Raw genomic sequence first — 26,252 nt, forward strand, 5'->3', positions numbered from 1 at the left:
CGATGATTGAAATTAAATTTCATAAAATGTTTGGTTCATCCTACTGGACTTTACGTGGAGAAGATATGGCATTTCTTTCCTTTATTTCTTTCGCAGCTGATGTCTTGTTTTCTGCATTTATAACTCCTTCTAAAGCTTTAAGAGCCATAAGCTACCCTCTCCTCAGACAGTAAAGAATAAAAGCTAGTCTTTGGCGGCTTTTTTTTTTTTTTTTTTTTTTAATATCTAGTTTCTGTGAGAGTGAAACAGGAAAAAAATTGTATTAGCATAAGCAGTTCGTGATTGTGTTTTGATTGCACTAACTGGCTTTGACTGTGTTCTCTGTACGCCTCTGAATTGTTCCTTGGGGTTTCTTGGTCAGGGAACTGTGGTTAACATTTGTATTCTGTTTCCAGTGTTGCAGCCACATTCATTTACAGCCCGTGCCTTATAAAGGCTGGTATCCATTCTCTCTGCCTCCACCTCCCCACCCCTGCACACGTACACACGCACACGCACCCATGTGCACACGCACACACTCACTCACTCATAGGGATGTTGTAAAATCAGATACTTGCTGGCATCCTGTGGTCATCCCTAACATCCTGCGCGAGGAAGATGTCCATTAGTTGGCATCGCCTTACACGGTGGCTGGGGTATTTTGTCACTTCCCTTCTGGCCCCTCTTCTGTGGAGCTCTGGGCATGTCTGTGCAAGAGATTTTGCCCCTTTCTCAGCCCTCAGCCTCCTGCTGCCCAGACGAGCAGTGTTAGCCCAGAAAGGATCCTTCTTCAACACCTTGGGCTGTGTGACCAGGCTCTTTAAACACCTGCTCTGGTCCACTTAGAATTTTCTTTCTTCCCAACTCCTGTGTTTCATTTAGTTTGGCCTGTTTCCCGTGGAATAGGTGGTACATTCTTTCGGTGGGGGCTACCCATTGTTTAAGACAGAGCCATGAGTCTAGTTTGTCCATTTATTTAGCAAATATTTATTGGATGCCTAATATGTAGCAGGTCCTGTGCTAGTGAGTGGAGAGCCTTGGTCCTCAAGGAGCGCCCGATGCTCTGGGGGAGCTGGGCACCAAAGCCACTAATCACAACTCAGCGTGGTCAGTAGAACAGAATGATGGTCATTATAGAAGCAGGAAAAAGCAGTGGTTGACATCCCAGATGCTGGACCAGTCCTAGCTTCCCCATGAATTATCTCCATGCTGCCGGGCAAACTACTTAAACTCTCTGTACCCTGCTTTGCTTCTCAGGAAGGACATGCTGTAAGGGTTAAGAGAGCCAGTCTAGCAAAACAGCCGGAAGAATGCCTGACCCAGAGCAAGGCCGAATGACCACGATCTATTATCAGTGTCCCCTCATCACCCTCACAGGGTTAAGGTCTGAAAGGAGGGTGGACCTTAATGTGGGCTGGTTACCATCTGGAACCTGGAGACTTTCAGAGCAGTTAATAAGGGGCCAATTTCTGGTTCGTGAGATTATTTTGGGTAACTAAAAATACAGGATGGAACCCTTAAAGATACTCTCAAAATATGTTCCCTGTCAAGCTCATGCTTTAGATTCAGACCTTCTGCATCGGTTTGCTGTGTTGCGAGGAGAAATGAATCTTTTCTGTTTACTAATAGAGCCAGTTGCACCGATTCTAGGACACATTTTTCATCCTGTAATCCTGGACCTCAGTGCCCACCTCTTTTTAAATTAGCTGTCTTCCTCTGGGCTTTCTAAGGAAGTAGGTGAGTGCAAGAACCGGACCTATGGGCTTCCCTCCCCATTTCTCAGTGTTGTGCCTCCTAAGCGGCAGGTGCAGGGAGAGCCTTCAGGAATCCCTTTAAGTGTGAAACACAGAAAGCTTAAGCGTCAGGCGCCTCCACAGCAGCAGCCTTCCCACCGCAGGCGTTGCATCTTCCCAATGGATTCTGAACCGATTACCCTGCCGAGCTCACGTTGACACGTCCTTCCCCTTGGCATCTTGAGGGATTGTGTCTGAAACACCTCGGCATCCTCATTAACCAGCGCTCATCAGCCGCTCCATCATGGTTTGTTGAATAAACCGATGAATAAATGATCTTGGTGTCTGGGCCTGTCATAAAATACGTTCAACTCCTAAATACCGAGAGAACTTTCCTTTTTCTCCCTTGCTCCATGTCTTATTTATAGACACTAAATTATACTGTTTTACCCCGCAGGCTGGACCACTGAATCCAGCTGTGTGGTTTTGGCCTGACATAGAGCATCCAGACAGGGAGACAGCTTGGCACTGGAAATTAGCCTGTGTGCTGCTCACCTAGGGGCCCTTGCGAGGGGCTCTGTCTATCAAAGGTAGGGCTGTTCTTTCTCTCCCTGGCATAACAGTACTATCCCCTGGCCAATCCAAGTGTCCCTGGGGCCTCTGTCCCCCCCACACAGGCACTGTGTGCTCACTTTCCTGCTCAGAAGGGACATCTTTTTCTAATTTGTGTACAGACACCATATAGTCTAGTAGTGGCCCTGGCAGTAAAGTCAGGATTCCATCATTGTGTCCCGGGATTACCAAAAGCAGAGAGGGACTAGGAAGAGTAAATAAAGGCCCTGCTCCATGAAGCCTGTTGTCCGAAATGTAGGCTTATCATGGTATGAAAAGCAGCTTCCTCTCCTGTCGGCTTGCCCCACCATCAACTCTACATCGCAGAGCAGTTTGCTGTTATTTTCAGGTGGTTTTATAATCATATGGGTAACTCTTTACAGTCTTTTGCTCTCTACCCGAATATTAACTTTGAAAGCATCTCCTACTAATGATGAATTTTTTAGCACCATCTGTCCATAGGTGAGCTGCAAGGAATTTAAAAGGAAGGGTCCCACGTAATCCCTAATTGCCCTCTCAGCCAAGATCTTTCATTTCATGCTCGCGTTGAGTCTGTTGCGAGAACGGCTAACGATTGGGAAAAAAATGAATCGTTTATGTCTTTTCTCCTGTTTGGCTCTGCTAATGACTAATGGATGGGCAGGAGAGCAGGAGGCTGCAAACCGGCTGGGCCCTCACTGAGCTCCGGCCGGGTATGAAGGGCACTGAGACGCAGGGGAACTGGCCCAGCCCTCCCCGGGCCTGTCCAGCCCACAGGCCAATGGCTTCGTGCCACTAACCTTGCTTGTCTCTTGGCTGGTGGTAGGATTTCAAGTGCACTTGTTTTGTTTCCAAAAAGCTGATGGGTTATAGGGTTCAAATGGGTAACTTTAATGAAAGAAGGAGGTGCTGGTGATGGAAATGGACAGGTGAGCACTGGCTCCTAAAGGGAGCAGTATCCAACCCCATCCCCTAAGGTATTTCCAAACATTCCAGTATTTTCAAAGGAAACTGGAAAAACTAGTTTCTAATGTGAAACCTAATGAATTTTAAAATGTTGGCTCATGTTTTTTAAATAATATGGGACAAATAAAAGCACTTCTACAGCCCTCCTGCAGAGAGCTTGTGAGTTAGTGCAGGTGTGAGCAGAGCCAAGGCCTGGATTGTCCTGTTTTAGTTATTTCCACCAGGCTGTTGACCACAACTGGGTAGAAACAGTCATGGTGTTGGGGGGTTGAAGCATGAGACTAAGGATTGATGGAGGAGGCTCACCCATGAGGACAGGTGTGATGACAAAGGGGGTAGGGATGCTTGCCCATGGACAGGTCCCAGCATCTTTCTCAGGAGCCTGGCCTTGGCCCTGGGCTGTGACATATGTCACCATATACTACAGAGTCGACCAAGAGCTGTCCACGCCCAACTCTTGAGGAGGAGGGAGCCCTGAGTATCAGTCAGCGTCCTCCAGAGAAATAGGGACATTAGGAGATATGTAGAGATGTGTGTGTGTGTGTGTGTAACATTTATACATACACAGATTTATAAATATGAAAAGATGATGTCTCTATACATGTACACATGTATATGTATATATGATTTATTTTAAGGACTTGGCTCATGCAGTGTGGAGCTGGGCAAGCCTGAAGTCTGTGAGGGCAAACCAGAAGGTTGGAGATTCAGGCAGGATTTCTGTGTAACAGGTTTGAGGCAGAATTTCATTTCTGGAAGCCTCAGTTTTTGCTTCTAAGGCCTTCAGTTGACTGACTGAGGCCTATGCATGTTATCCAGGGTATTTCCTTTACCATCAGCTGATTGGAGAAGTTAACCACATCTTCCTGTTACCTTCACAGGGACATCTAGATGAGCGTTTGATCAAATATCTGGGTGCTGTCGTTTAGCCACGTTGATACAAAAAACTAACCATCGTTCCCAGGGTTTGCTGTTCTGGTGTGGGGAGGTGGGGAAGCGTGGTGCTAGGGGTGGGTGGGAGAATACTTCCAGAAGCATGTCCAGTCATGTGCTTAGCACAAGACCCCACACACTTTGCAAGCATTGCATTTACATGTGATAAATTCTGACCTCAGCCGTTCAAGCCTCTCACTCACACAGGATCCTTCCAAACTACTATACCTAATTTTATGTTCTTGACATTGAAGTCTTCTCTCTGGTCCTCCCTCATTGTATAAGCTCCAGATCCATCACAGCCTGATCTGCTCCAGTCAGCTTTACTGCTCTTTCTTTGGGTCCTCCAGCCAGCCCCCCTACATTTCCCAGCCTCAGTTTCTTCGTTTGTAAATTGAGGAAGACAATTCTAACCATCTTCTGAAGTTCTCCTAAGAATAAGAGAAGAGGCTGTACAATTATGAACATACGGAGGTGGGGACTGTGTGGAGAGGGGCAAAGGGGGGATGGGGGACATTGGTAATAGTGTCAACAATAAAAATAAATCAAATGCTTTCCTGAGTTTCTGCTTCTCAAAAGTGTTCTTTTATTAGTATTTTGTTAGATAAAAAAGTAACACCAACTTCTTGTACTCAATAAAATAGGTAATGTAAAGTGTGAGAATGTACAATCTCCCACTCCCCAGAGGCATAAAGGGCTAGTTTCATTTTGATAACTAGCTTGCCAAATGCTTCCTAGTGGAAGCGTAGGCATCCACTAGCCAGGTAGGTGGTTACTGGGGCCCCTCATTGGGCACTGCCTGGGGCCTGACACTGTGCTGAGTCTCACACATACTGTTCATCCTGCTTTGCACAGCAGCGATGAGGCAAATATCACTATCCCCATTTTCAGGAAGGAGAAACTGAGCGACAGAGAGGTTAAGTTTGGCTCACCATTAAGTCATGTAACCAGCAGAGCCCAGATTAAAACCCATGGTGTGCTGTTCTGTTGGCTTGAGGTCTGGATGTAGAGAGTTATATGGGACCGGCTGGAGAGGAGAGCACTTGCTTACGGCAGCCAACTAACCAAATAGAACCATGTACAGAGCATCCACATGAAAAATGAAATCCTCTGCTGTCTCTCAGGGTGCCACTTCAGGGCTGCTTGGGATGGTTGTCCAAGGCTCCTGATGCTGGGCCAGTGGAGCCTGAAATCTCAATGTGCTTCACTATAGATAGAGGCCCCCACAGATTTGTGGTGGCCCAGAGAGGTGCCTTTTTCTCACTTACATAAGTCATTCTGTAGTGCCAGGGCCCTCCCTGGCCAGCTTTGCAAGTTCTTTCCACTCTTTCTATAAGCCCCTCACTCACACCATTTAACATGCTCTCCTTATTTCCTTCTACACATTTGAATTTTGCCAATTTTATGGGCCATTTCCTTGTGCAAATTCTTCTGGCCTCCTGGTTCATGGTGTTGTGATCTCACGTTCCTTTCCACTCTAGTTCATTCACTCATTCATTCATTCACCCATCCACCAACACGCATCTATTAAACATTTACTACATGCCCAGTTCTCGTCTTGGAATAGAATAAGGGTAAATTCAGAAGGGAGAGAGAAAGAGTCTCAATAATCAAGAAGTTCAAATTCAGGGAGGGAAAATAATTATCAAAAAATAGTCATCATCATAATAAAGTTGCATTGCATGCCCACTACGTGCTGGGTATGTTGTAAGTCCTTGACTCGTGTTAATTTATTTAAACCTAGTAATCCCAGGAGTGTTGGCATGACTAGTATTCCCATTTTATATTAGATTAAACCATGTGAAATTGTTGTTGCAGTTGATGTACATCAAAAACAGTTGTAGAATAGATGTTTAATGAAGTTCAGCTTAAGAGATGTGGGCCCTGCATATGGTTACATCCCAAAGCCTCTCACATAGTATGTGGCGGAGCAAACATGTGAACCCAGGTGGCCCAGGTGGCCCCTCGTGGTTCTGAGCAAGCTGGTAATTGACTGTTAGTGCTCCCAGAAGGGAGTTGCTGCTTGCTCTGCCTGGAGGACTCAGGGAAGGCCTTTCTCAGATGGGCCCTGGGCTCCTAGTCACCACTCCTCCACCCTGTGGTCTGTAGCCACCGCTGTAATGAGGGCAGACCTCCTTCCTTACCCATCTCTGACATCATAGCACCTGGTCTGGAGTTTGGCTCTTAGGAAGGACACCTAAAATATTTTTTGTTTGATTAGCACTTTTACGGTCAGTGTGTCTAAGTATCCTGAGAGAAAAATATGTGAAAAAAAGAATTGAGGAAAAAATGCAGGATTGAGGGTAAGAATTCAGGGTTTAGGAGGAAGGAGCAAAACATAGTTGAGAAGTAACTTAGATAAAGGTAACAAAGTTTCTCTAACAATTAATGATAATAAATAATAATAATATAATAAATAATCTAACCTCAAAGTTCCTGGATAGTTGAGGATTGGATGTTTAGAGTTTAAAAAAATCGTGAATTTGATTTGTAAAGGAATAAAATTTTTATGGTGGAGCTTCATTCTTTCTTTTCTTCCTGCGCATTCTAGCCCAGCCTTGCCACACCATTGTGTCCTTAATGCTTGCTGCCTCTATGATGCAAGGGTCATCCTGGTTGAAAAAGTCCCCAAAGGTGTTTGGTGTCTAAAATGTATCGCTCCAGGTTAGAGCTGAGAAAACAACAGGTTTTTAAAAGAGACATGGGTAGAGATTAGAGCAGAAAATCAAGGTTTAAACACATTTCCACAGATTTACCTTAAGTATTTATGGCAGGAACCCCTTTATTGGTACTTAGTGACTGTTTTCTCCAAGTAGAACATTCCTGTATACTTTACATATAATAATGTTGAATCCATTGGTGATATGCACATATGCTCATTATAACATAATCTAAATCTTTTAATTATGGAGTGCTTTGTGTTGGCGATAGGATTTCATAATCTGCCTTCTAGCACATTCCTAGTTTTCTGGCCAACCGAGGGAACACAAAGGAATGATTGAAATTTTCTGTAAAATTTATGAGATGGTCTTATTTTTATGATAAAAGATTCACCCTTCAACACACCCTCTGGTAAATTTCAAATTTTACTCAAATTAGGTTAAATCACAGCAGACAACTAAAAAACAAGTTGTCATTCTCTTTAAATTCAATTCCGAGCAACTTGCTGAGATTTATAAAGTCCCCAGTCACTGTCTGCAATTTCTAGAGCTTGAAATACTCCATTAAATGGTCAAAATGTGGGGAATTTTGCCTTCCCTCCTCCCCCCCGGGGACATTTTTGGTTGTCACGATTGCAAGAGTGGAGACTGCTAATGGAATCCGGGGGTGCTGCTAAAGCTCATACAGTGAACAGGACAGTCTCCCACCACGAAGAATTAGCCAGCCCAAGGGCCAGGACCCTGAGGTCGACAAACGGTGCCCTAGATCATTCATTATGTAGATGACAACTCGGGTGTTAGGTGTGTATATATCAGGACTTGAACGTCATATTGACATTGGGTCATTCTTGCCTTCCTTGCCCTTTGGGCTTTCGTGGGTCCCCTTGCCTCAGGCGAGTGGGCCCCTGTGTGAGACTGGAAGTTAAGGGGATGGCTCTGTGGCTCATGGACTGTTAGAAGGGGCCAAGCACATTGTCTTTCCACAGCCAACCTTTCTCACAATAACGGTGCCTGGAGTGTGTTTCCTATCGGAGGAGGGCTGTGGCGTCTGCTGCGGCTGCCATAAGGAGGGGTGACTTGAACCCAAGTTGGGTTTCTTATCTTTCCAGACACTCTCCTGTGCTGCTTCTCATCCGGACCTCAAACTTGAGAGATGCTGGTGGGACATTTTAGCATATTTTTGAACGCTGGTTACAGGATTTTACAATCTGCCTTCTTTCTCAGGTAGGGGAGTTAATGTCATAGTTTGATGTCTTCTTTTAGTTCACACGAGATTGTTTATGGCAGCTCTACCTTCAAGTTTATGATGGAAACTTGGAACGATTGCCTGGTGTCGGGGTTGATGATGTGTTCATTTTCAGCGTTGTTTAGGAGGTTGATTTTATAAGCCTACACTTATAGCTCGGTGCACTCCAGTACACTTGGGTAAAGCTTTCTAAGAAGGGGGGGGAACATAAATTTCATTGCAGTTCTAAACGTGTTGGATAACCAGAAATATATCTGTTTTTAGTTTTGAGAATTAACTGATATGAAGATAACTTAGAATTGTAACGTAGCTGAGTAGAGCCATTGGTATAATGGCAATAACTGTGACATCATTCTGATGAGTACTGGCATTAATCTAAAAAATGTTAATCTTAGTCTCTCCAATGATTTCAGTCACCGATGCTGGAAATAATTTCCTGAAAACTACATGAAGTATTGTATGATTCACTTTTCTAAAAGTATGGAAAGAATGATATTTTTAAGACACCGTTTTGAGAGCTTTCTGTATACTAGACACTGTGCAGAAGTTGCCTTTGAGGCCAAGTTCATGGCAGAAATTTGGTGTTCCAAATTGAAATATGTACAAGGCTGTCAATAGTTTTATACATCTCCCTAAATCTGTGCAGATATACAGGAGATCTTGTGAGCGCTTGTCATGAACTTCTAGACATGTGTTCCTTTGCCATGGAAACAATATATAACTTGAAATGTTATGATGTTTCAAACACAGGAGCCTAAAGTCATTATGATTTAATGAAAAACATATTTGAGTGTTTTGAACCACTCCAGAATATATAGGGCTGTGGAAGTTATCAAGCAAAGCATTTATCTGAAAAAAGTCTTTGTAGATAGGAGGGAAAACAGATAGCTAGATGTTGACAGTGAATGCCAGGTTTTAACAGTTAGCTTTACCAAAGCCATTTATTTGCAGCAATTCTCAGTGGGGTTGATCACACTTCTAATGCTTGTGAATCCATGTTTCAGAGCTCCTCTGCACGTGAGAAAAATCACTCACAGGGTACTCAGTTTAACTCATAAGCGTTAAGCGATATAATAATGGATTGATGGTCTCATTTTAAAAAATTTGAAAAGTGGATATTTTGATTGAAATGTAACCAGCGGCTGTTTCAAGTTTTCTTAAGGTAGCACTCTCACGGAGCTGCATCGCCCTCAGTGTGCTCGTGTGGAAATGGCAGATTGAACACAGCCCTGCTCTGCTACGTTCATTGAACACATTGCTGTAAAGCTCTATGTAAATCATATTTAAAAATCAATTGACTCATTTTAGATATATTAGAAGATCTCTGTGTGAAAGAATCCATTTGGGACAGACTTTATAGACTTATGTGTCATCTCTTACTTTATAGGATTTAAATATGGATTTTCTCAAACCAGTTTAAAGTGTGCCTTGTACTTAATCATTCTGACATCCTAACTTGACTAAGCCACGTGGTCGTTGCATGTTTTTGGAGAGGATAGGATGCAGAAGTAAAACTAAATGTGGGGTTAATAATTAAGAGAGGGTAGAGATTCCCGCTTATGTATTTCTATTCTTTCAAGGTTACATATAAATAATTTTAAAAATTATACAGATGTACAAGATTCACAGTGAACAGCAGAAGTACTTTGTTTACACCCCCAGCTCAATTCCCACTCCCCAGAGTCAACTGCTTCCAGCGCTTAGAGCTGTTTCTCTTGAGTTTTACCTCCACGTTTCCAAAAAATATGCTTACACTGCCACTTCTTGATTGGGTTTCAGGTTTTGATATTACCTATTGATGTTCTCCTATGGAAAATAAGGGCTTAGCTCTTTTCCTAACCCCAACTAAATCAGACACCTCCCTCATGATAGGTGCATCATAATGTTTTTAAGAACCAGTGTTTAGTTTTATAATATTTGATTATGTAAGTGTGATAGGATATTAAATCCTATTTCATCCAGGGTGCCGTGGGACAAAAGATATAAAATTCCAAAGTGAGTTGCAAAACCCAAACGAATGTGTTGAGCTAGCTGTTTGAACAGCTAGAACTAGCTGTTTGTGCAGTGGTGGTGAAGGAGAATTTGCTACGTTGGAAATATTGCTGAAAGTAAAGGTCAAATTGAGTGGAAAGATATCCCCAGAGTTTGGTGGGGCAAAGGCTATACCAATGCGTCTTGTGAACATTCATGGAGCCCAGTAAGGAGGGTTGGCCTGGACCCGCGGTAACTCCTGCCCAAGGCGATGGCCTTCGGTGTGTGAGAGGTGAGGGGAGGCGGCAGCAAAGAGGAGTGTGGAGTGTTCGGGGTGGTCTAGGGGGTCTCATTGTTTTTTCACTTTTGGCGTTTCCCCTATTCTCTGTTTTACGCACATATTTCATTGTATATATTGGCCCCAAACGTAGTACAAATTCTCTTAGAGAGGGGTTCCCCCAGCGCTGACATACTTCTTCTGGTTTGCTCATTTCATCTGCTCTCCGCCTTTCAATATTTAATTGTTTTTATCCTGTTCTTTGTCTTAAAATTTTTTCTATTGTTGTGATTTGTGGGGATCTGAGTCAGAGCGGTGGGAAACATGTGTTCAATGTACAGTATTTAGCTGGAATCTCAAAAATTATTTGAACACAAAGGCATATGATGGTGGTGGCTGTCCAGAGGGCAAGAAGGCAAGTCATTATGGAGCTCTTTTGTGGAATCAGAAACATTTACATATTTTGCACTTTTCTTTTTTTCCGTTCCTGACCTTGAGCCAGCTGTTTCATTCTTCCTGAAGGTGGAAGGGAAGGTAGATGATCGTAGCCAGAGTGGGGAACATTGTTCCTCAAGCCGGTGCGCTCCTGAGTGGCAGCCACCGCGGAGTCATTCCACGTATCCCACGGGCACAGATTCTTCACCAGTTCAGAAGAAAAAGGGCTTTGCCCCGTGGGGCTCCATGCCCTCCCTCCCTCGAAGGTTAAAAAATTAATTACAAAATACAAAGTAAAAGAATCAAGTCTTGGCTTTTGTGCTTTCAGGGACCCACGTGCTGAAAATTTACAGATGAATTCAGAGAATTTTTTGAAGGTCACTTTGTCTATACTTCATTTTGCCATAAAATCTGATTTTAGACCCTAACTCTGTGTCAGATGAGAGTCCACTGTAATCGTTCTACTCCACTTTACAGAACCAAAATATCGAAAGTATTCTTACACTTTTGGCTGTATGGTTTCATGGGAAAAGTTGAGCCTTGCAATTCATACAACCTTGGGTTCAAATTCTAGTATGTCATAGGGACATTTTACTTAACTTTTCCTTATCTTTGCTTTTCTTCCCTCCACCGTGATTACAGTTATAAGCTACTTAATAGGTTTATTTTAAGAGTTAATATTAGATCCTACTTTAAGCCTGTGAAGTGCTATGTACATAGTAGATGCTTAAAAGATTAATTTGTTGGAGCCACAACTGAAAATTCACTTATGATTTTTCATGGATCAAGTATCTCATTATTTTTAGGATTTTGATTTCGGCCCAAGAATATTAGCTCACATTTATTGAGCCCCTATCACATGACATTGTTCTAAGTTCTTTATATGTTTTGACTTATTTAATTCTCAGAAACACTGTGAATTAGCTACATTTGTCATTCCTGTTTTGTAGAGAGCAAAGTGAGATCCAGATAGGTTAATTAACTTACCCAGGGTCACAAAACTGCTGGGATTTGAACCCAGAATAATAACATTTCCCAGCCTGGTTTAGAAGAAAGGATGAATTCTACCTTCTTATACTTTGACCTTCTGGAAAATTCATATTTGCTTCTCCTATCAGCTTACTAGAAAAATCATAGGAAAATTCATTTGAGAAGAATACGAACTATATCGGTTGCGTTTTGGCAGTTATGAATTAAGGAAACCTAATTCGAGACTAGCTTAGGCAAAAAGGGGGATTTATTGGAATTCAAAGAATGGTTGACTCACCAAACTGTAGAAGGGGCACAAATGCAGCTGACACCAGGGAATTAAATCCTACCAAGACTTTCTTTCATGTTTCACTTGTGTCTCTTCATGTTGACTTTTGCATTCACATTGTAGACAGGATTTCTATTTGCAAAAACTATTTCTGCTGATGACCCAAGTTTAACATCTCAGATAATTTTAGCCATTTGAGAGGGTTGACTTTCCTTCTCAGATTTGAAAAATCTCAGGAAGGGACTTGAGTTAGGACTTCATCCTTGGAACCGTTAATTCTAGCCTGAGAGTAAAATAATGGAAAATGTGGCTTCTTCTGAGGCAGCCTAGTAGACTTGGGATCATGGAGGGTGTGGGCAGGTACATCAGGTGTGAGTACTTTGGCTGCAAGTAACACCATAGTGTAAATTAGTGGTGGTTTAACACTTATTTGCACAACAAAAAATCTGGAGTTAGGGCTCAACCATTATTTTAATGATGTCATTAAGAACCCTGTAGCATTCTATTTTTTTACTGTCTTTTCTGTATGGGCTTTTCTGTTTGTCATGTCTTCATCATAAGATGGCTACCAGAGGTACAAATATCATGTACACATTCAAGGCAAGAAGAGAAAAGGTTGCATGTTGGTCTCTTTTATTTACAGTTTTTGGAAGCCCACACCCGACTTCCCTTTATGAATCATTAGGCAGAAGGAAGGCCTGTGAATGTCTATCTGTAAGGGAGTCTAGGAAAACAAGCAGCTAACTCATTTACCTCTGTTGTAAGAGGCAATAACCAAGTAGGGGTTGGGAATGGCTATTACCTTAGTCAATTAACAGTGTCTGATCAACAACCCATTAAAAAGATCATTCACCATGATCAAGTGGGAATTTATCCCTGGGATGCAAGGATAGTTCAACATATGCAAATCCATGCATGTGGTACACACACCACATTAACACAACAGAGGGTAAAATCATACAGGTGCAGAAAAATTATTTGATAAAATTCAGCATCACTTTATGAAAAAAACTAAACAAATTAGATATAGAAAGAATTTACCTCAACATAATAAAGGCCATACATGACAAGCCCCCACTATCAGGAAGAAGACAAAGGTGCCTGTTCTTACCACTTCTATTCAGCATAGTACAGGAAGTCCTAGCCAGAGCAGTTAGGCAAGAAAAAGAAATAAAAGCATCCAAATTGGAAAGGAAGAAATAGCATTGTCTGTGTTTGCAGATAATATTATCTTATATATAGAAAATCCTGAAGATACCACCAAAAAACTGTTCAAGCTAATAAATGAATTCAGTATAGTTGTAGGATACAAAATCAACATCCAGAATCATTTGCATTTCTGTACACTAACAAGTGTCTAAAAAAGCAATTGAGAAAACAATCCTATTTATAGGAGCATCAAAAAAGAAAATATTTAGGAATTTAATCAAGGTGATAAAAGATCTATATGTTGAAAACCATAAAACATTGATAAAAGAAATTGAAGAAGACACAACTGAAAGGAAATATATTCCATGTTTATAGTTTAGAAGGATTAATATTGTTAAAATATCCATATTATCCAAAGCAATGTATAGAACTCTAATGCCATTTTTCACAGAAATAGAAAAAAAAAATCTTAAAATTCATATAGAACCACAAAAGTCCCCAAACATCTAAAGCAATCTTGACCAAGAAGAACAAAGCTGGAGGAATCATACTTCCTGATTTCAAACTACATTAGAAAACTGTAGTAACCAAAACAGTATGGTAATGGCCTAAAAACAGACACAGAGATCTAAGAATCAGAATTAAGAGCCCAGAAATAAACACAAAACAATGGGTGAGATGTAGGCACACTTGTCTGTTGCCACGAGAATGAGAGGAAGGCAGACAGTCTCTAGACATGTACTGCTCGTGAAGTTAGACCTCAACAACTTTGAACTGTTTGCAAGAGAGCGTACCCAGCTAATGGTACTCTCTATTTGCCTCCCAAATCAAATTTGGGCCTTTCCGCCTCCAGGCTCTGTTCCTGTGATTCCTTTCTCCCCACCCCAAACTTTTGTTCTTTTTTCTAATGTAAAGCTACCAGAATTTTTAACCTTATTTCAAGCCCTCCTCTATCTGCCAGGTTTCTGGTGGCACCTCCCTGTTCCTTTGAATTCGTGCCGCTTAATCACACAATCCATAAATTATGTAATATACGACCCGACGACCACTTACATTTTGTTGTTTTTCCCCCCATTTAGCTTTTGACAGCAAGGTGTCTGATTACCCTAATTAGACTGTAGATTTCTTAAACAGAACAACCCTTCCTCTATTACTTTTTAAAGCCCATAGCAAAAAAACAGAGCACATTGTAGGTACTCAATATATATTGGTTAATTCATCTTTACAGGAGTATTTTATTAAAACCCTAACTTATCCACAAAGGATAATTTTAATCTATGGCATGCCTTGGAGGAGCTTTAGACGGGAAAAGTAGGGGAGAAGATTCCTTTAGCATGCAGTCTTTTTGCCTAGCTCAAACTTTGTTTTAGGGCATCTACTTAAATGACTTTATTCCTCCTCAACACCTGTGCAACCTCGTTGCATGGGGGAAAATCAATAAAGAGTATTTCTTTGCCCACACCAAGCTGCTGTTAGGTTTGTATTAAGGACCAAGCAGTTGCTATGCTTGTCCACTGTTCTATTTTGGTCCTGCCTGGTTTTGAAGTACTTGCAGTTGCCGAATTTTACTTTCTCTGGAGTCAAGCAACTATTCTACATGGGCAGACAAGGAAATAAAAGCATTTAATGTAAGCACTGTAGTTCTCCAAAAGAAGTCAAGTCCTTTTGAGAAAGGGGAGACAGCGATGGAAGTGCTGCTCCGTGTGAAAAGGCGAGATGCTAACAAACAGTGAAGCCAGCAACAGACGCCCGGCTTGCTTAGTGTTGGCTGAATGAAGGTGCTGTTTGTACTTGAGGAAGATAGAATCTGAAATGGTCCTATTGCAGCTTCACAACACGCTTGAGAGTGCCGTTGAATTTTTTTGTGTCTTTTTCCCCCCATCTTTGATGTCCAGCTGGTATTTGGAGACAAGAGTATGATTATGGAATTGGATTTGAAGAGCAGCACTAAATCATTCTCACTTGGTACTTGACCTTCATCCTAAACAGAATAGATTTCATGGAAGAAATCGGGTTGGGGAAGATATAATTTAATTCTGCCATGGGTCAAGCAGAAAGGTTAAGTCCTTCAAGTTCCTCATCCTATGATGCTGCTCGGTATGGTTTTGAAAAGCAATTTTCAATACTAGAACCACTATGTCCCTGTCCCGTGTTTTTTTAAAATTTTTTATTTAATTACTTTATTACAAAAACACATTGAAAATAAGTTTTTCTTGCTAATATTTCTTCCTGTATTTTTTAGGAAATGATCTGTTTTACTTTTTTGTGTGTGTTAAATTTAAAAAATTATACTGATTCTACATTGACATGCCAGGTGGAATACTATTTAGTATTTCAAAACCATAAGGCTAAAGTTTCATTATTTGTGTAAAAAGTTATTGGAATTAGATGTAGATGTATCTGTCTTCTCCCTCCTCTGTATCGCCAAACAAGATGACAACGAGGAGTGTTGTGTGTTCCCTTTCATATGATTCTGCTTACGGGTTCACATAACCTCACTTCGGACCGTTTCAAACATCAGCCTCTCTTCTTTGTCAAAATGTCCCTTCAGGAAGGTCTCCACTCTCACTGACCTCAGACTTGCTCTGTCCCCAATACAGCGCTAGTGTTGTCTTTTCCCCCCAGGAGGAGAAATCTTGTCTCCGGTGGGTGGACTCAGTAGCTGTTAACTGAGGATACTAACCTCCCAGATACTCTTGCTTTGGATGGTTTCCTTGCAGACATAGTCTTGTCTACACATTTCGTCTCACTTTTAAAAATTAATATATATTATTTTAACCATTTCTCTAGGTGTCATAGGCAACTTTTGTTACTTTACCTCCTTTTATGTCCTATCTCCTGATGTGTTCAAAATAGAGGGCTCCAAACTGCACAGGACGGGCTAAGGATTGGCTTGTAATGGTCTCCTTCCTTCCTTCCTTCCTTCCTTCCTTCCTTCCTTCCTTCCTTCCTTCCTTCCTTCCTTCCTTCCTCCCTCCCTCCCTCCCTTCCTCCCTTCCTCCCTTCCTCCCTTCCTCCCTCCCTCCCTCCCTCCCTTCCTCCCTCCCTCCCTTCCTCCCTTCTTCCCTCCCTTCCGAGCAGCGCCTTCCACGTGAATGTCAGCGTGGCGCTGACCTGCCACAGCTCCTGGTAACTCTGTTCCCGGCCTCTGGCCCCGACTTTGCTCTCTGCCTGCAAGTTCAGATTCCAGCTGTCATTTCCCAGCCACCCAACTCTTCGCTCAAAATGGCCCTCACTTGACATTCTCCCATCTTTCTTGTATTAGCTTGGAGTGTTCTAATAACGACTTCCTTCAAAGGTGACCTGATTTGCTTGGCGGGTAGTGTTATTTTGGGGGAGATAGTAACCACGGGCGCTATGCCACCTTTCTGTAAAATGGCAGATTACCTGTTGGGCTACTTGCCTTTGTCACTCTTGCCATTCAGTCATCAACGATAAATTCTTTCAGTGGACTCACACATTACTGAGCATCTGGTACATGCCAGGTACCAGTCTATGTACTGTAGGTAGAAGAGTGAAAAAAAATGGGCAAAAATCTCTACCCTGACAAAGATTGTATTTGAGAAAGAAGAGACGAATACATAAGTTAAAATTATAGTATGTCAGATGGTAAGTGCCATGGGGAGAGTAAAGCAGGGAAAGGGAATTGCTAGGAGAAAGGGGCTAATAAATTTAAACAGCGAGGTCAGGGAAGGTCTGCCTGAAAAGTGACATTTGGACAAGGATCTGAAGCCGGCAAGGATGCTGGCCATGTGGAAGCTGGAGGAAGAAGATGTTAGAATTCGATTTTTACCTGCCCAGATCTCGTATCCTGTAACACATGGGGCCAAAGGTGAACTTCCAGGAATTTTATTATGTTGGAAATGCAGAGTATATTGCAATGGGACAAAAGCCAGGATAGATGCCACCGGAGAGTGGAAGGTGCTTGAGACAGCGCTATGCTGGGCCTGAGCGGCCGCAGCTCCTTATAAAGGGGGTGTGTGCTGCACTTCCCATGGTCCCCACTCAGGGCTGGTCACTTGGCTCTTGGACCTCTGTAGGTATTTGGGTTCATGACTTTGGTTTATAATATCCATTATTTTGAAGAAAGCTGAAGGCGTGGAATCCAAGTAACGTTTCCAGGTTTCTGCTCCTCTATCTGGAATGCAGACTCGTTCCCCATCCCTTTGCGTTGTCTTGAAGCCTGACCCCTCACTGGGGTCAGTGGGGCTGCTCATGCTGAGTATGTCTTGATGCTCTAAGATACTAGACCAGATGACCCATGGAGCAAAATACAATGGCTGGCGTGTGTGTATAAAATATGGGAAACCTATACACAATAAGAGCACAAGCCAGAAATGAAAGCCTTGTTTATGAATTCAGATTGGAAGATTAGGAAGAGAAAACTTTAAAAGAACCTCCCTTGTTAGATGGTTTAATTCTCAGGTCAAGCTCTGTCCCTTAGGAAGCCACCTTCCAGACTGAGGTAAAAGAGAGCGTCCCCTGCCTGCTGCTCACCCTGTTGAATTAATGTGTTTTCTGTTTCAGTCATTTCCCACTAGGTATCTGGGACTGAGAAGATTTTTAAGCTGGAGGTGTGGGTCAGGGTGTGGGTCAGATGATAATTAATACCATAAACATGCCTGAGCTCTCCCGGAAGGGATGGGCTACAGGGTGAGATGGGACAGCGCTGGTGTGGGTCCCCGGTGGACAGGAGGGAGAAGTGCGTGTGAAATGGAAGTGGAGCGTGGACACTTTGGAGAGTTAACCCTATCAGATGCCGGAGACAGGACAAAAAAGCTACGCGCCAAAGGAGTTCGTTGAATTTAGTGGAAATTGCGAGTGAGAAGGCCGGGGACCTCTGAAGTGAGCACAGCAAAACGCTAGGGATGAAACCACAGGCAGAGGGCCCCAGGGGCGCGGGCGGGCTGAAGGCCTGGCCCCACGTTTGCGGCCCTGCCAGTGCGCTGTCCTTGGGGGGGGGGGGCTCAGCGCTGCAGCCGCTCTCACGTCGGGCTCTCCCTAGATGAAGCCCAGCCCGTGGGAAACCGGCTCCCAGGGGTCTCCCTCGTGCTCCCCTGAAAGCCAGCCCCAGGACGCTCAGGCGGGGGTGCTGAGAGAGGAAAGGCTTCCGCCAGGTGCTGTGAAACCCTTTGAGCCGCGAATAATCAGCCGAACTTCACATGTGCACTGACTGTACATTAAGAGCACTTTAAATAGTAAAGACCTCACAGGCGCTAGTCTATTACGAGAACAAACAGCAGTTTAAGGCAGTATTTTCCCAGAGTAAAGAACCCAGAGGAAGAGAGATGCCCGAATTGGGGCTCCCCCCCACCCCCGTCCATTTGTGAGAAAATGTGCTTTTGATTGATATCTGTTACAGACTGTTCAGCATAGCGTATTTTTGATGGTTAATGAATGTTCAGAATCGGGATTTAAAACATTTGGGGTGGTGCCTCCGGGCACTTTTTCCTATACTTCTCTTATCCTTCCCAATGTCTGGAACACGAAGACTGAGAATGAAAATAATTGCTTTCCCTTCTGCTTTCTTTCTCAGGAGTCTGAGTGCTCATATAGAAGGTCCATGTCCCAGGAAGACCTTCTCTTCTCCTGAATTCTCTGCTTTCATTTTTAGTAACAGGGCTGGGACTCTTTCTGTGAAAAGGAAGAAAGACTGTGCCGTCCTGTAGAAGACGTATCCAGTGTACTTCTTTCTGCATCTTTTTCTTGGGAATTCTTCCCCTATGGGGATGTGTGTATAGAAATGTGGGATTGCTTTGGAAAAAGAGAAATCTGTCTCTAATTCAGGTCAGTGTACAGAGAGAAGATTTTTCTCCACATTTGCACGTGCTTTTTGCCTTCCTGTTTGCATTTGATTTTTGCAATCACACATTTTGCATTGGTGGCATTTGGTCGCAAGACACCACACAAATGAGATGCTACTGAGGACTCTCAGACCATAACAACTTAATGCGTATCCTGGTAATGCGTCCAGCTTCTATCTACTCACATTTGTATACAGTGCAATTTCATATGTAACTTAGAAAGATAAACATAAGAAACAGCACCATTATACAGCAGACCACTCATTTTAGGCTTCATTTACACATAAGTGATGCTCTGCTGTTACATAAACATTAAAGAGCTTCCCATTATACTGTGTTGTGGTTGAAAATATTGGTCATGTAGTAACCCAGTCAGTTAATATATTTGTTTTAAATTAGATCAAGACATTTAAAAAAAAGAAATGCAGGATGAAAATAAGAGAGTCAGAGTACATCATTGCTTAGCACTAAGATGTGTTACGTCTGTAAGACGTCCCAATAGTATTTGAGATACTGTATAGTTTTTCATGGACATAGACACTAAACAGCATGGCATTTCAAAGCATGTTAGAATCCTTACAGGCTTCAGAGCCTTTTCTTTTACTGTGGCTTCTGCTTTACTATCTGGAATCCTAAAGAACTGTGAATATGAATAATATTAAGCTGCCATTTTGGGAGGTGTATCATTTAGGGAGTATGCTGGGCATTTTGCATATATTATCTCTGACCCCCTCAGTAATGCCACTTCCATTGTACAGATTAGAAGACTGAGGCAAAGAATTTATGTAATTACCCAAGTATGTAACTCACAGTGATAGAAGAGGGACTCAGTGTAAGTCCATCTGTCTTTAAGACCCTTTCCACTCAACCAGTTATATCAGAATCTCAAAGTGTGAGGCCTAGGTGTTAACGGTCTTTAGAAGATCCCCTTGGAGATTCTTACATAGACTTGTGGTTGGAAAAGGCTCCACTCGCATCATTTTGTCTTTCATGGGAGCAAGTAAAGGAACCAACTTTGATATTTGGTTTATTTGTACGGATGCAGAGATAGGTGCAGAATTAGGAAAAGAAAGATTCGTCATTTCCCATTATTTTCAGGTTTCTGTTTGCAATCACTTCTTTCCTTGCAAGGAGAAGAAGGGATATGCTATGTATACAAACATACATACAGACATGTATGTATGTGAGACACTTGCCAGGTGTCTTTAAGCATGGAAAACTATTGAAAATGGCAGATATGTAGATAGAATATTTATATTGGAAAAATATTTGGAAAATGTTGAGTTAAGCTGTGTGTCCACTGGTAACAGGGGCCAAAGAAAAAGAATTGAAGTGTTATGAATATAGAGTATAGTGTTGGCTAGGGTTGCATGGGGGTGTGTGTGTGTGCTTTGCAGAGCTTTGGGAAATTAGGTATCCAACTGCAATGGAACACGACCTAGCCTCCGGTGTCAGTCATGCCACCAGCATAGTTTGCTTGGAGCTGCTTAACTTTGTTATAATGTAATGTATTTGGATTTTCAAGGCAGGTCGGTGTGTTCAGGCACCAGGTGAGGCCAGTAGAATTTAACATCACCATTGTCCTTCTTGGCGTCAACTCTCGGTTGCAAGGAGATCCTGAAACTTCTAGTTGTTTTGGTTCACATTGTTTGTGTTGTACAGTGGGAAGCGATTACTACTAAGAGTTAATTTGACTTGACATAGAGTTTCCAAAAAATAGACATACACATATTTTACTGTATGAACAGGATTTGTCCTCTGTCTTAGAGTTCTGCAAAGTTTAGAAAAAGTATATGTGGTCATTAGTAGGGCTGGAATTAGAGACGTAGTTAATCAAGAGAGGTGTTAGCCTGAGGCATTACCAGCCAATTCAGAGTCCCTCCACTTTCTGAACTAGATCAGTCTCTGATTCTGTTACTTGCAGGGTGAATGGACATTTCAGGGTAGTGAACAGTTCCACACGGTCCCTTATTCACTGTCAAGGACACTGCTACAAAGTATTGGGGCAATTCTGCAAATTCTTCCCGCATTCTCCTCTAACATGAGTCTTTTCAATAATTCTGAGGGCCCAAGGACCTGAAGTTAGTGTGTTTCCTTAGTGACAGGGGACAGGGAAGGACAGAAGAGAGTCTCACATGCAGGACTCCAGGTAGTTAATCAGTCTTCTCTTCAGTGAGAGAAAAGGGACATCCTGGACCCTTTATAATTTTCTTGATGTCAGAGGTATAGGTTCTTGGAAATAATTTTAACCCTTGCCTAATCCAATTTTGACTTTGACCTGTGATGTCCTTGTTTGATTTCCTTTGGGATATGAAAGAGAAAGTTCTATTCGAATCTATTTATGGAGGAATAAAGATAAAGCAGATAGGATTCCCAGACAAAGGAATTTCCAGCAGGGCATTTGCAAATGTTATTTCTTCTTTCTCAAAGAAAGCATGCGGGTATATTTCGGGAAAGGGCACCATGCCTTTGGCCTTCCTTGCTTAGAATAATGGTTATAACATTATTCTGCCCCATTCCCATAGGAAGGAAAAAGCAATACAAGAATAATAGTAATGGGATTTCAAGCCCCATGGGCACCAGAGGATAGTGTCATTTGTAGATGAGCTTACTCTTGGAAGAGGAAAAACTAGCACAATGTGGCGGGAGATGAACAGATCGGACAGGAAAAAGCAGAAGCTGCAGCCAGGGTCTGAGAGACCCACTGGGATTGTCCCCAAGGCACCGTTTTATGCTTTGAGACTGTTTGCCCTCCCCTTCTGGTGTTTTACATTCTCTCATAGGCATAGGATCCCAAGAAAGCTCATCGGAAACATAACTGAAAGAAGCAGCAAGATCCGTGCAGTGCCTTTGCGGCCCCTGTGTCTGCGTTTCATTGGCTTTTCTGTTTGGTTTCCATTTGGCCTACTTGACTCGCTTTATATTCCGGGCACGTAGAGAAACGCATATTTTTGTAGTGGGCCTGTTCTATCTATTTTTTCGGGAGGGCATGCCATTTGGAAAAGTTTTACTTAGTAATAGGGGAGGGGAAAAAGACGACTTGGTGTTTGAAGTAGTAGCCTTGTTTCAATGACATGTTAAAGATGGATGTTCACCATCCTGCATCTTTCCAGCCTAAGAATCCAGCATATCTTGAGAAGATGAATGGGTCGGGGAGGCCGGTTAATACATTATCTTTGTTTTGCTGCTGGCTAGCGAGGGAGAAATGTTACGGCAATGGTCAATAGGTTGTCCTGCTCTTGTTTTTATGTTCATGTAAAGTATCCAATATGCTGAGCACTAAAAATTTCCTGTGGTACTTTAGTTCCTGGAGGAAACTAAAAATAGAATGGAGGGAATGAATCAAGCATGACCTAGCAGTTTCTAACCCCTTCCCTGAACTCCTGAATAAATTAGAAATCTCTTTGCTGCTGTCCCAAGACACAGAGATTCCTCATGTCTTGTTTCTTGTCATTAGATGGGGTTCTCTGCGGGGGGGGGGGGGGCGGCTGGAACTAGTGTGTTCCTGTAGGCTTTTCTCAGAGGCCATCTGAGGTATAAGTTTTGAGACTTGAAGACAGAACTGTTTTGCATGAGGGAATTCTCTCGGGAAGACAAGATTTTGAATTATGATCATTTATATCTGATCAGATTAAAAGGGCAGAGGCCTTGGAGCTAGTCAGCCTTTTGTTTTTGGAGGCTGGAGGCTGCGGAGGAAATGAGTTGCTGACAGGTTGGAACCACAGTGAAAGTAAGGTGATCATTTGACGGTTGTGCTTTCAAAACAATATAAAGTTTAGGAAAATATTTCAGAAGTAGATGAAAATGCTAGAAACATATTTAAACATTTATTTCATCTCCTTGCCCCAGGCAGGCTACCGATACAAATCAGAGAGACTATGTATCGGTTAGGACATACTCTTTTGAAAGGAGCACTAAAACCAACTGAAACTGCCTAAGACAACAAAGAGGATATGGGAGTTGTGTGACTTTTGAAGGCCAAAGGTAGGGCAGGCCAAGGTGTCATTAGGACTCTGAGTTTATTGTTGGTGATTCCCTTGACGCCTCCTCCCTAGTGTTTTGGCATCATTCAGAGTCTGACGTCCCTCGTGATGGCAAATGGCTCCAGCAGTTCCAGGCCTCCTGTCCACACACCACCCTGTCCAGGCAAGGTGACTAGGCCCTGGATCCTTCATTAGAAAGGGCCGGGGAGTCATTCCGATCAGACCATGCGGTTGGCTTAGACTAGATCACCTGCTTACCCCGGAGGGGAGGAAGGAGTCGGCATTTCCAGAATCACACAGTCTCTAATGTGAATGGGGACTGTCAGAAAGGACTAAGTGGATACTTGGAGTCCATGTGGTACACCGTAATGAAGGACCTTGTGAGTTTCATTGGCCACGGAAAGAGAGCTTCGAGTTCATTCCTTCCCATCAAATAACCCTGTTTGGGGTTATTTTTGATGATTGTTAACACATCATTTATCTATTCAATTCTTCAAGATACCCAGAGAAGCCAAATCTTCCACTTAACTCTGGAGTGCAGTATGGTTATTTCAGAGCCAATCACTCACCTCCTCTCTCTCTCTCTCTCTCTCTCTCTCTCTCTCTCTCTCTCTCTCTCTGTCTCTTTCTCTCTCTCTCTCTAATTTAAATAACACTTGGTGCAGTTTAATCCCATTTTTTTCTTAATAGCTACTGGCTAGAAAGAACAGCTGGCCTAGTCATTCTGTATGATATACCTTAATCTGTTTTCAGTGTTTTATTATCACATTTATAGCTTTGCCTTCCCATGTCACAGGGGGGTAAATGCCCCTGTTTCTGTGTCCTCTAGCTTACTGATTTGAAGCAAGTTTAACTGACTTGTCTGAGGTCATTGTCTGAATTACAGGAGAGAGGTGATATTAATGACCTCAACTCCCAAGTTGTAGGAGTTGGCATACTGTAGCCCCTGGGCCAAATCCAGCCTGCAGCTTTTTGTAAATAAAGTTTTATTGAAGCAAAACCACATTTATTCATTTATACATTGGCTGTGGCTGCTTTCCCTACTATGATTGCAGAGGTGCGCCATTGTGGCAGACACTATTTGGCCTGAAAAATCTAAAATACTTACTACCTGGCCCTTTACAGAAAAACAAATTTGCTGACTTCTGGATTGAATGAGCCACGTTCTTGACTTTAAAAATGATAAGAGATTTTATAGCTAGGTAAAATCTCCACTGTTCCCAAGCCTATCTGGCTCTTCAAAAGTGGTCAAAGAATGTTGGCGGTGAAACCATCTAAACGATTCATCTAGTCCTAGTCTTTCATCCCACAGTTGAGAGACTGAATCTCAGAGATGGCACATGACTTACACAAGGCTCCATAGCATGTTAGAGGTAGATCAGCATGCCCTTTACTTCCCACACCCAGGCTTCTATACTGGAAGAGTTCCTAAACATACCCCTACCAAGAGGGGGATGAGATCTAAAATATTTTGAGGAGAGTATTGGGGGGAGCAATAAAGTTCTGCCATTTACTAGCTTGGACAAGTTATTTAACCTATCTGAACTCAATTTTTCTTTATCTGTAGAATGCAAGTAATGGTACATGCCCCCTGGGATTATGCTATGAGTGAGACATCCAGTGTAAGTAAAGCATGTAGGAACAGCTCAACAAGTCTTTGTTGCAGCCATCAGCATCAGCATCATCACCATCATCACCATCATGAGCATCATGAGCATCATCATCGCCATCACCATCATCAGCACCATCATCAGCATCACCATCATCATCACCATCTCAGCATCATCATCATCACCATCATCATCACCATCATCATCATCATCACCACCATCATCACTATCATCATCACTATCATCAGCATCACCATCATCATCACCATCATCACCATCATCATCATCATCGCCATAAGGCTACATTGCTATTCACCCTTGCTTCTTACTTGCTTGTCTTAGAGGAAAAGAGGTCACCCTTCTCTCCAAGGCTAACTGCTTCAACTGAAAACTGGGTCATTTTCTTTCATGGCCCCTCACAGATCTTATTCTGTCAACTACCCATCTTTACTATATCTTCTATTGCTTCCTTTCCACTGTTGAATCAAATTGTTAGCAAAATTCTCAAATCTTAAATGTTGTAATAAAGGCGTTGCTATCACCTATTTTATCTTGACAGAGTGTCACCTTCCCTTTATTGCCCCAGTGGTTCCTGTCTCACTGACTCCTTTAAGCTTCATTCTAAATTCAACTCTTTGAAAACTGACCTAGCACAAGTCACAGATGAATCTGTGGGACGACGTACATAGACTTTGTACCAATCTTATGCAGCATTAAAACTTTTGACACCATCCTTCCTGGAAGACACTGGTTCTTTGTTTTTGAACCACCATCCTGTTCTGCTTCTCCTCCTAGTAAGTCTCTTTCTCAGATTATTCGTTCTCTGTTTGTCTTGTCTATAATATATTTCCCAGGCCCTGTACTTAGAAGCTCTCCTCAGCAATCCTCCACTTTGCAATGGCTCCAGTGACTGCCTGCCGAGCTGATAAATGTCTCTATCTGAATGTAGCAGTAGAATTTATAGCCCCTAAGCTACTCCCCTACGTAATTCTTCCTCTCGTCCATTCTCAATAGTGTCCTAATACCTAACATATATCGAGCACCAGGTTCTGTGCAGAGAGCTTTAAAAACAGAAAACCATTTCAAAAGATGAACCAAAGTGCATGCTTTATTCAGATTTCCTTAGTTTTTACCTTTTTCTGTTTCAGGATTTCATCCCGGGTACCACATTATATGTATCAGTCACGTCTCCTTAGGCTTCCCTTGGCTGTGACCGTTTCTCAGACTTGCCTAATTTTTGACAACCTTGGTATTTTGAGGGGTACTGGACAGAAGTAGAGTGTCTCTCAGTTGGGATTTGTATGATGATCTCTTCACGGTTAGACTGGGATTCTGGGTTCTTGGGAGGAAGGGCACAGAGGTCAAGCACATTTTCATCGCATTATATCAAGGGCCCCTATTTTCAGCGTGACATGTCATTGTTCATGTTAACATGGGTCACTTGACTGGGGTAATGTTTGGGGTAGGATTTCTCCACTGGAAAACTACTCTTTTCCTCTTTTGTATGCTGTACTCTTTGAAAGGAAGCCACTGTATGTAGCCCACACTTACCAAGTGGGGAGTTAAGCTCTCTCTCCTGGAGGGTGGAGTATTTATATAAATTATTTGAAATTCTATTACAGGAGATTTCAATATTATCCCCCATTTATTTATTACT

The 26,252-nt window shown here is 42.5% G+C and overlaps 1 protein-coding gene across 1 annotated transcript in view; it reads left to right on the plus strand.

The window, feature by feature from the left end:
- LOC308568158 (uncharacterized protein) overlaps positions 1-25,147 on the plus strand; it is a 72,206-nt gene extending 47,059 nt beyond the window's left edge. Inside the window, exon 3 of the mRNA XM_081160707.1 lies at positions 24,553-25,147. Coding sequence (XP_081016833.1) covers positions 24,553-24,937 — 385 coding nt within the window. The 3' untranslated portion in view covers positions 24,938-25,147. The remainder of the gene's footprint in view (positions 1-24,552) is intronic.
- The last annotated feature ends 1,105 nt before the right edge of the window (positions 25,148-26,252 follow it).

Source organism: Miniopterus schreibersii (genome assembly GCF_964146895.1).
Source record: "Miniopterus schreibersii genome assembly, chromosome: 15".
NCBI classification, from domain to species: domain Eukaryota; kingdom Metazoa; phylum Chordata; class Mammalia; order Chiroptera; family Miniopteridae; genus Miniopterus; species Miniopterus schreibersii.